The sequence below is a fragment of the Pristis pectinata genome, chromosome X, assembly GCF_009764475.1.
Source record: "Pristis pectinata isolate sPriPec2 chromosome X, sPriPec2.1.pri, whole genome shotgun sequence".
NCBI classification, from domain to species: Eukaryota; Metazoa; Chordata; class Chondrichthyes; order Rhinopristiformes; family Pristidae; genus Pristis; species Pristis pectinata.
In genome coordinates this window covers 11,207,526-11,219,220 of record NC_067450.1, presented here as the reverse complement: position 1 = coordinate 11,219,220, position 11,695 = coordinate 11,207,526, and the positions used below count along the sequence as shown (strand labels likewise).

General features: G+C 43.0%; 1 protein-coding gene across 1 annotated transcript in view; it reads left to right on the top strand.

Annotated features, from left to right (window-relative positions):
* The first annotated feature begins 1,030 nt into the window (after positions 1–1,030).
* pou6f1 (POU class 6 homeobox 1) overlaps positions 1,031–11,695 on the top strand; it is a 29,150-nt gene continuing 18,485 nt past the window's right edge. The window contains exons 1-3 of the mRNA XM_052009612.1: positions 1,031–1,141; positions 2,106–2,219; positions 4,726–4,944. Coding sequence (XP_051865572.1) covers positions 2,166–2,219; positions 4,726–4,944 — 273 coding nt within the window. The 5' untranslated portion in view covers positions 1,031–1,141; positions 2,106–2,165. The remainder of the gene's footprint in view (positions 1,142–2,105; positions 2,220–4,725; positions 4,945–11,695) is intronic.

Below are 11,695 nucleotides of genomic sequence, written 5' to 3'. Positions count from 1 at the left end.
GTGTGCTGAGTCCATGCATCTGAATAGAAAGAACAGGTTTCCTTGTGAAAATTCCTCCTTGATATTGCTTGCTGGCTAATCTTCCACTTCCATTTGAAACCTGCACAGCTCAGGTGAAATGAATGATTGCACACTTTTGGACTAGGCCGCCGTAACTGCCATACGAAAGTTTCATAAGTGAAGCCCCCAATTTACACATCACAGAACTTGGCTGTAAAAGGTGATGATTTTCTGTGATACAAGTTGTATGTAAAAGCTCCATTAGTGCAAGCGTGAGAAATAATTCCATATTAATTCTCAATTCTTCAATGGCTTAAAAGGGGAACGTACTTCTACTGATAGAATTGAACAGCACAAGACGTTTAGTCTTCTGACATATGTTTAAATAAACCTGAAAAATGGTGGTTAACACAGAATAACAAGTGTATGGAAGGCAATTTAACGTCTGACATCTCATCACCTTAGAGATCCAGTTCATTGTCACGAGGTTTTTGCTGACATTTATAGGGAACTCATCGTTTAATCATAATAGTTTTTAAATGATTTGTAACTTGTTAAAGAAAGGAAACCTAGATCACAGAGTAATTCTGAACGGGTAAATTGCTTCAGATATACTGTTGTTTGAAGCTGTACCAATTATCTATAATGAGTATGTACATGATAGAAATTTGTCCTCAGCCATGCACTTAATGTGTATAGAGCCAATGCAATTCAGAACTAAATCTAGGAAGCAGAATACAACATGCAGTCGCTACTATACGAGCACACTTGGTGCAAATAATCAAAGATGAATTTCTATCTCAATATATTAACTTCGGAGCAGTAAGTCACATTTATTATTGGCTGAGATTGTAGTAAATAGATTGTGGTAAGTGAGAAGCTTCTATTCCCTGGAATAGAACAACTCTGGGTTTTAAAAAAATTTGTATCTAATTCTAATCAATGGATTTTTTCCAATTTCCTTGTAGCTGCTTCATTGCTGAATACCACACTCCAGCCTGCACAGCTTCAACAGACCCTACAACCTCAGCCCACTCTACAGACCCTTCCTACATCTACTGTACCTCTGAAACAACCGGAACCACAAGCTCAGATCACTTCCATCAACACAGCTCAAGGCCTGACATTAAATCCCACAATAGTGAGTTACTCCAATGCGTTGTAGAAAATGTAATTTCCACTTTGCTAAAATCCTATTTTGAAAATGAAACAAAATGATGGTGTTTGGAGTGCTAAGGAGAATAAATGGAGTAGTGGAACAATGAAACAGCTTTCTCAAATAAATAATTTTGTAACTTCTCAAGGCAGCTGGGTTATTCTAAGTAAGACAGCACGACTAGAAATTCAAGTGGTGCACTAGAAGTATGTGCAGCAATAGAGCACCAACAATGGTTTCAGTAGTTGGCTGTCTGCTAAGAAGTTCAGTTGGAGTTGCTGCTTCATCCTCCCTTCCCAAGGCCAGGCTTAGGAGGTTTGCAGCCACAGGCTGGGGTGAGGTGAGGGTGGAGGCGGAGGGTGCATTGGCTGGGGGTCGGTGTGGGTGAGGACGGATGAAGGGAAGACATCAACACCCATTGATAAGTGGACCTGTGGACACTGGCTGTTGATTACATCCACTTTGCTGTTTATGTGCATACATATAATGCCTTTCCTTTTATCAAGAGTATTTCTTTGGACCTTTGAAAGTATAATTCCAATGTTTGGAATGCTTAAAGAGTATCCTTGAGTGGATTTTGGAGAAAATTGACAGGATGATCCATAGCTTCTTAATTGAAAGAGTCAAAGGGCTTGTGAGGAGGAGCAGCTTCATCCAAGTTCCTGGATGAGATACAACATTAACCACCTGTAACAGAGTAGCCTGTGCCTAAAGCAGGAAAGATTCATTATGCAATCATCAAGGATTTTTTTTCTCCTTCATCTTCATGTAGTTATGAATACTGGATTATACAGCAGAGTCGATCAGAGAATGGAGAGGATTAATTAAGAATTTGGAGTTGATCTGAACGAAATTTGTGCATACCCTGTCTGCCTTTACTCTAATGATATTAAACTGTCACTGTGTTGTTCATATCAGAACAATTTTGTTTCTTTTCCTCATCTAATAGCTCAATAGCCAAGCTCCACTTGTTGGTTCTTTGACTGCCACACCGGTTATTGCGAATGCCATGCCTGGTTTACAGGGAATCATGAGTCCACTCATAACTAATGCACAAGGGCAGGTAGGTCTGCTACAACTCTGAAACCTATTAAATTTGTTTGCATGATTTTAAATATCTCTTTGTTGCATAGGAAAGTTGAAAGTAATGGAGGCTAAATTTGGTAGACGTCAAAACAGTCATAACTTTGTGCTGAGTGCTTATTGCAATGATTCCAACCGCACTTTGAGTAGCTGCGTTCCTCAGCAGGGCTACAGTATCATCAGTGTTTGGCATTGCTCAAAGCCAGTCTGCATTCTTTGAAGGGAAGGTACATAATGACTAGAATAGGTACTGGAGTTCTTCAGAAACTTATTCTGACCTGGGAGACGTTGAGGAATTGCACAGCAAGGGAGAGAATGTGGGCTATAAAAGGAAGTGAAGAGGAGGAGGGCAAAAGCCCAATCCTAAAAGGGGACTAAGACCATATATTCACGGCAGTCAGTGGGAGGAGTCCAGCCCCAAGGACCTGGATGCGATGATGTAAAAAATATTCAATAACCTCGTGCATGGTGAAGGTCAGTGACTGCATTTTCAAATGCCAAATTCCAATGGCCAGATTGCTCAATTCCCATTGCTTAAACCCCATCATGAAATTAGCAACAAATCCTATCAGTCAGAACATATCTAACACTCATAGCAACAAACAATCTGCTGGAGGAACTCAGTGGGTCAGGCAGCATGTGGGGGGGGGGGGGGGGGGGGGGGGGGGGGGAGGGAGGAAGTGTCGACGTTTCGGGTCGAAACCCTGCATCAGGACTTGGGTATCTCCAGCAGGTTGTTTGTTGCTCCAGATTCCAGCGTCTGTAGTCTCTTGTATCTACATTCTAACACTCATAGATATACCTCGCCCGTGCACAATTACCACTGTTTCAAGTCTCACATCTATACCTCACACCTTACACACTCTGCCTAGCTGTTCAACCATGGCAGAAACATGTCCCACTGAGATTGAGTGACACTCTGTCAGCACTTCCCCCACTCCTGCAGGTCAAGGTGACGTGCAGCCAGAAGCAGCTGCGCATAAGCCGGGAAGGATAAACCAGGCAACCTAACATTGTCCCCATGGAGGATACAGTTCTTGGTATAATTGGAGCACCCATTGCTGCAGCTGTGGCCAGCAGTGCGACTGAAATGGTAGAAGATAACATTATTATCACAGCTAATGATTTCACATCCCACTGGCACCTTGTCCTAGAATCTCTTTTGATAAAGAAACTGCAGATGTATTTCTTAATTTCACTGATTCCTGCTTGCCACAACCCCACCCTGGTGTCTTTTTTATTTTGTATACCCAAGAACTGCAGCTTGATCAGGCAGTGATAGAAGAGCAATAGGTAGAGGAGTAAAGCAGACACTAATCATGAAGGGACACTGTCACAGTTTCCCATTCGTAGCCTTGCTTGGATACTGATGCTACATGTAATTTAGAGGATAGCTTAGAGACAGCATCCACACCTCGTGCACTACTGCATGTTTGGCTTGCAGCCAGGGCTGGGGTCAAGGTTAGGGGAGCTACATATTGTCCCTCACTGAGGTTCAGGTAAGAACATTGCTCCGTGCAGAACCTGAGAAGGTTTGGCCACCTGCATTAGTGCCCTTAATGACGTGTGCACGCATACATCGGACCAAAATGGCACTCAGCACCCACGAAATGTACACCCCGGAATCAAAAGTTTCACCAGCACCTGCTGTTCAGAATAATATTACAAAAAGACACCTGTGTTAGGAGATTGCTGAGAAATCAAGGCTATATTACAGCAACAAAAATAAACAGCTATTACCTATTTCTTCAAAGTGAAACAAGATATGTTTATATCAGCAGCTTGGATTATAAACTTAACGTACAGTCAGTAGCTGCTGTTGCAAATTAAATATGGTGACTCGAGGTGACTTAGAATATAAGAATCGCTGGTACAGGTTTATTCTGAGAGAGGAATTCTACCTGTACATACACAGTTTGCAACTTGATTCTCAAGACTGTGACACTGTTTGAAACTGGGTCTCCAAACGGACAGTTCTTCACAGTTTGTTTACTAATGTTTCTCAGTTTGTAAAGTTCTTTTGGTTGTTGATGTAGCCAAACCACCCATACAACACAGGTTCTTGTTTCTTGGCACAAGAAACATACTTTATGCACTGAGTTTACTGTCTGATTAAATGGTCTTGCATTGTATGATGAAGATTCCCTGCTTCAAGCATAAACAGGTATAATGTTGGAAGGGTCAGATTGAATGACTGGGGAAAAAGGTGAAATTCTCTGAGATGAGAAGTAAAATGGCCTGAAATGAACTGAGCAGAGGGAGAACTTCAGATCTGAGAGTGGGACAAATTCATCCACACCAATGAAATGTAGAAATTAGTGACTTCCTTCTGTTCAGCTCATTGTGCAGAAGTAGACAGCTGAAAGTATCTAAATGATATTTCCAAATAAGGTACCTAAATCACTGACTGTACCATTTGATGTTTGCAGCTGTGGGCCTTGTATTTCTTTGAATCCTTTCACTTTTATTGTCGTTCTCAAATGCAGGTCATAGGAACTCTCCCCTTAGTCATGAACCCAGCTACGATATCAACAAGCAATACAGTGACAGCAATACCAACACAAAGCCTACAGGTGCAAGCAGTTACACCACAGATGCTGCTGAACGCACAAGGTCAAGTCATTGCAACTGTAATCAGCAACCAGTTTGTGCCAGTCCTGAGCCGGCAGGGGGGTCCCCTCTCACCTGTAAAGACATTGCAGCAGGTAATCCTTCCTAGGTTTGTTTTAAGTTCAGTAGAATCTGTTTTCAAAAAATAAAAATGTCGTTTGCAAATTCAATTTAAACACTGCAAATTGATAAGGAATGGCTTACCTTTATGCCCAAGCAAATGTTCTATTTGAATGAGAGAAATAAAGGACCGCAGATGCTGGAATCCAGATGAAAAACACGATGATGCTGGAGGAACTCAGCAGGCCAGGCAGCATCCGTGGAGAAAAGCAGGCGGTCAACGTTTCGGGTCAGGACCCTTTACCTGAAATGTCGACTGCCTGCTTTTCTCCACGGATGCTGCCTGGCCTGCTGAGTTCCTCCAGCGTCATCGTGTTTTTCATTTTGTTCTATTTGAATATATTGGTACTGCTTATACTGTACGTATATATTGTTGATACTGCTTACTGTATACTGCAAATATTATTCCTTCTGTGAAGTGTAATTTTATTATCTGTTTCCAGTCCGTGTGTGCCTCAGTTTTTTAAAAAAAATGTTTCGTGTATTGGGAGATGCAAGACAATCCAATAGAAACAGCATTTCCACAGACTATCTGTGCTCAAAGAACAGCTGCTAAATAAAATAGTTATATCATAAACAGGGATCAGACATCAGTGCTTCTTAACAGAATTACAGCATGAAGAAGAACTGCTCTTGTTCGTTGGTGCTACAAAGATGAAGGATACAGAAATCAAACAAGCCTCCTCACCAAAATCATTGCCAGTAACCAGTTGTACCAACGCCACGTCCTGATTAATTACTACAACCAACCAGTATTTCTAAAGCACTATAATGACCACACCTGAACATTTCTAGAGTTGCAGTTACGTACTATCCCACACCACCAGAGGAATTTCCTAACACAAGTGTAATCTGACAATGTCGCGCAGGCAGCTACAAGGACTGTTGGTATTGAAAATGTTAAGATGCTCTTTAGAGGTAGGTGTCAGACAGATCAAGGGGAATTTTAATGCCCAAAAATGGGCAGGGGTTTGAGTCAGATAACATGCAAAACTTTTTAAAAATCATAAACCCAAACCCAAGCTGCCTGATGTGCTCCAATACATGAGGGGAGGGAGGAGTATTTGCTCTAGATCTTACTGACATCACGTAGAGAAGGGCAGGATCAGGATCTAATTAGTCAGGGTATCAAGGGATGGGGAAAAGGCCGGGAATTGGGGCTAGATAGGAGAATAGTTTAGCTCATGGTGAAGTGGCGGAGCAGACTCGATGGGCCAAATGGCCTACTTCTGCTCCTTTGTCTTGTGGTCTTGATATGACAGACAGCTGTTTAGCTGTTAATCACTGTTAATTCTGGTTGGACCACACAGAGCCCTATTGAGCCCTTCTCTCATCTGTCTAAACTTCTCCCTATTCCAGGATCAGAAGGGAACCTCTGACTTCTCTTTCACACTGAAGGCCATCTTCCTGAAGCTCCTTGCCCTCTTACCTCCAACAACAAGCCCATGGACTTCTTTCCCACCAAGCGAGCATTTGCTCGACTGCAGCTGCCATTTCCCTGCCCACCCGTAGTCAGTCAGGCCAAACTGCCACTGCTGTCCCCAGCCTTAGCCTTCAACTCGCTTCTTTCTCTGTTTGCATCCTCTGCATGCTCCTCTGGTCTATGAGAGCCATCTCCTGCTCCCTTCAGTGTATTCCCAACAAATTGCTGAACATCCGACATCCCTTCCTGTTTCCCATGTTTGCTGATATTGAAAGATCTCTGTATTAACCCTCTCTGCAAAACAACAACCCTTTATGCCTCCATCCTTGTAAATGACTGGCCCTTCTCCAACCTCATTTTCCCTCTGAAGCCTTGAACATACCAGAACCCATCTTCCCTGGAATTCCTCGTTTGAATCTGTCCAATCAGATATGCAGTCTGCCAAGTTACCAAAATAGCAGCCTCAAAGCTCTGATAATAACATCCCATCTGACTTTGTCTTTTTCAACCTATCTGCAACCTTTGACACAGTTCACCACACCATTACCCCGTGCCTCCTCACAATGATGTGTTCTTTGGCCTGCTCCGGTTTCTCCTGCCTTTTGGCAACATCATCCAAAAGCACTGATCACACTCGGTTCTACCGCAACTTCTCCTGGCACCTCCACTGTCTGTCAATGGTCAGACTGCTTGTCTGATGTCCAGTACTGGACAAGTGGAAAATATTTAAGTATTGGAAAGACAAAGCTATTGAGTTCTAGATGGGGGCCAAAGACAATTCCATGAGTCAAATTTTCTCTGAACCAGACTATTTGCAGACACAGGAGACTGCAGATGCTGGAATCTGAAGCAACAAGCAATCTGCTGGAGGAACTCAGCGGGCCGAGCAACATCTGTGGGGGGGGGGGGGGGGGAAGAATTGTCGACATTTTGGGTCGAAACCCTGCATCAGGACTCATTCCTTTCCCCCCACAGATGCTGCTCAACCCACTGCGTTGCTCCTGCAGATTGTGTGTTGCTCCAGACTATTTGCAGGCCTGGTGTCATATTTGACCCTGAACTAAGCTTTAAGATCACACATCTGTGTGATCATGCACATGGGATGGATGCAAGGCTAAATTTGCACTTATTTTCACTTTGGATTATAGTATGTTGACAGGTAAGACAGATGAACTGAGGGAATTAATTAGCACATGTTAATATGATGTTGTTGCTATCACGGAGACCTGTTTGAAAGAAAGCCAGGACTAGCAAATCAACATTCTGCAGTATAGAATGTTCAGGTGAGAAGGTAAATTGGTTTATTATTGTCACCTGTACCAAGGTACAGTAAAAAAAACTTTGTTTTGCATGCCATACCTACAGATCATTTCATTACAACAGCATATTGAGGGAGTGCAAGGGAAAACCATACAGAATGCAGAATAAAGTGTCACAGCTACAGAGAAAGTGCAGGGCAGGCAGACAATAAGGTGCAAGGCCATGACGAGGTAGATTGTGAGGTCAAGAGTCCACCTTATCATACTAGGGGACCATTCAATAGTCTGATAACAGTGGGATAGAAGTTGTCCTTGAGCCTGGTGGTACATGCTCTCAGGTGTTTGTATCTTCTGCCCGATGGGAGAGGGGGAGGAGAGAGAATGTCCGGGGTGGGAGGGGTAAAAGAGAAGATGGCATTGCAGTATTGATTAAGGAGTCCATTACTGCAGTAATGAGGGAGGATATCCTAGAAGGCTGTTCAAATGAGGGCATATCGGTAGTACTTAGGAACAAAAAGCAGGCATTCACTTTGCTGGGATTATACTACAGACTTCCCAACAGTCAGTGTGAGAGAGAGGAGCAGACGTTTAGGCAAATCATAGAGAAATGTAAGAGTAATAAGGTTATAGTGGTGGGGGATGTCAAGTTCCCCAATATTAATTGGGATTGCCATAGTGTTAAAGGCTTAGAGGGGATGGAACTTTTAAAGTGTGTCCGGGAGAGTTTTTTGAGCTAGTACATTAGTTGGTCCTATCAGAGAAGGAGAAGCATTGGAACTCACCTTAGGGAATGTCGTCGGGCAAGTGGTTAGATTGTCAGTGGAGAACATTTTGGAGATAGTGACCATAATTCTGTACGTCTCAAGGTAGTTCTGGAGGATAAGGGTGGACTAGAAATTAAGGTCTTGAAATAGGGGAAGGCTGATTTTAATATCATTGGACAAGACCTGGCAAAGATAGATGAGTAACAGTAGCTTGCAGGTAAGTCTGCATCCGCTAATGAGATGTGGTTTACATGGACTTCAGTAATGCCTTTGACAAGGTCCCACATGAGAGACTGGTCCGAAAGGTTAGAGCCCATGGGATCCAGGGCAAGTTGGTAAATTGGAGCCAAAATTAGTGAGGTAATAGGAGGGAAAGGGTGATGTTGGAAGGTTGCTTTTTGTGATTGGACATCTATGACCAGTGGCGTACCACAGAAATCGGTGCTGGGATCCTTACTTTTAACAATAAACATTAATGATTTGGATGTGTTTGTAAGAGGTGTGATGAGTGAGTTTGCAGCTGACGTAAAAATTGATGGTGTTATTGATGGTGAGGGGGGTAGTGTTAGGCTGCAGGACGATATTGATCAGTTAGTAAAATGGGCAAAGCAATGACAGACGGAATGTAATCCTGATAAGGGTGTGGCGATGCACTTTGGGAGGACCAATAAGTTTAGGATATATAGAAAGAATGGTAGGGCCCTTGGGAGTATTGAGGAATGGAGAGACTTGGTGTACAAGTCCAAGGATTCCTGGAGGTGGCACACAGGTAGATAAGGTGGTGAAGAATGTCTATGGGATCTTTGCCTTCATTAGCCGGGGCATAGAATGACAGAGCAGGGGGGTTATGTTACAACTGTATAAAACATCGGTCAGATCACAGCTGGAGCACTGTGTGCAGTTCTGGTCATCGTGCTACAGGAAGGATGTGACTGCACTGGAGGGGGTGCAGAGGGGATTCACCAGGGTGTTGCCCAGGATGGAGTGTTTCAGTTATGAGGTGACAGCATTACCATCAAACCAAGTGATTTTTCTTGCTAGGTTTGAGTCACTTACGACATTCTGTCATACACATTTGGTGTGACATGTGTTGTGTGCGAAGCTTGCAAAGGAGGATTGTTTTCACTAAAATAGTAATTTATAATGAAGAGGGGAGTTTCTGATGTTCACCGTGACTTGCCGTAGATGTCCCTTTTCTAAAATAATGGAAAATTCTCCATTGTAAACTATGAAATGTCATTTTCATACTCATCCTAGATTTACTCTCCTACTGTTTTGCTGAGTCCTTTATGTATTATAAAATGTTTTTTTTCTTTCCTTTTGCTTAACAGTAGACTTGCAATCCTTGCTGAAGATTTATTTAGATCTAGCTTTGTACCATTGTCTTTCTAATTGCCAGGTGCCCATTGAGCAGCTGACCCTGAGACACAATGTCCAAGCTCAGCTCACTTCATATTTCTTGCCTGGAGAAAGAACAATTATACACAATCTACCCGATAGTTCCTCCCATGGATTGGCTGGTGTAGACTGCCATCTGCTGTCAGGAACTGAGCATTACAAAGTCAGTCTGAGAATTTTTTTTCATGCTGAAAGCCATGCATTTCTTGTGCAGTGGATCTGCATCCATTTGTCTCTGTGACTTCTGCACATATAATTTGTGATTCCATCTCTTGCAACCCCTTGTCCATTTAAGTATCTTCACTGCGCATTTTTTCATATTAATGCAGGAGCAATGGGGAATAATTCCAGAAGGTTTGCGCAACAGCTAGCTGTGACCTTTACTTTTCGAAGTTATGCCTGCAGCTCTTAAAGTGGAGGTGCTCACTCCCAGCAACCACTGCTGGAAGGCATAGCACGGCTGGGGACGCACGCAGAGAAATCGTGGCAATTGAGTGGGCTTGGAAAGAACTCCAGCCTTGGGAGGAAGTTACAAGTTGCTGGGTGAATACCCCGTGGACCTGGTCCTGGTGGTGGAAGTAATTTAATACAATGTCCTCTTCTGTGTGCTGATGATCATTGAACCCATCAACAAATTTTATCTACCAGCAACTGCAGAATTACAATCAAGCACTACCAAGCACCATCTTAATAAATCATCACTTAATGTTCATATATCCCACTATTTGCCTTCCCCTACAGCAACAGTTTCAGGCAGATCTTACAAATGGCAGACACACCACACAGACATATAACTCAGTTGGGAAAGTATTATTCCCCTATTTTACAGGCACAACCACAGACCGCAGCAGCTGTCATAACGTAACACCTCTGAATTCCTATGCAGTAAGAGGTTTTGAGGTGTCTTGGGATTCCAGCAGCCCAGCAGATTACAATGATTTCTGATGCTCTGGCCTTGGTTAATGGCAGCAGCTCCATTGAGTGCAAATAGGCTGTCCTCTCTCAAGGTGACAGCATTTGTAATTCCACTGCTGCCGTTCCAACAATGCCCTCACTGCTGGTCCTCATGATGAAATAGTTCACTTGGCATCCTGGCCATCTGGCCCCAGAGCTGCTGATGGTCATCCTCCATGGCTTTCTGCAAGCAAGCCCCATTACAAGTGATCAAGCATCCATCGACTTCACCACAGCACAGATTAGAAGTCGTAGGGCAGGTAAAGGCATGTGAAAGGCAGCCTGTAAGTTGGCCAAACTTTTGAGCTTGGAGAGCCACTCTCAGCTTGGAGCAGAAAACTCTGGGCCAAAGTTGTTGCCAGGATGGGTAGTTCTGCGAGAACACAAATTGTTTGCATAGTGCAAATTGCATATAACGCGATTCATGAATTAGGGAATGCTATTTGTATTACAGGGGCCAAATTCGTTAGAACACCATTTCAATCGGGAAGTAGAGAACCACTTAGAGTTAGTTTGGAAATTGACAAGCAGAGGAAAAAATTGTCTTGATTAAAAATAGTCTTTGGGGGGTGGGGGGGGCATGGTAAAAATACTGTTTCCATGTAACCTCCCCACAGTAATCAGGCAACATTGTCCCTTAAGAACACAGGCTGCTAGTTTCACCACAGGAGGCCATTTGGAAATTAACAAGCAATCATTTCTCTGCAAGGATACTTTATTAAACAAGGTAACATACAGTCTTTAGGACTTTTAGCTTGCAGTAACAGAATAAACTTACTGATATTAAAAACACCTTTATTTTTGAAAATCCTGTGGGGGGAAAACAACTTTATTATTGCGAGTCTGAAACACTCTAGCCCCAACCTGGTTTTTCCCATTGTCATAATTGTTTTTATAACGTGATTTCCAGCATAAGAAACTGCAGAGA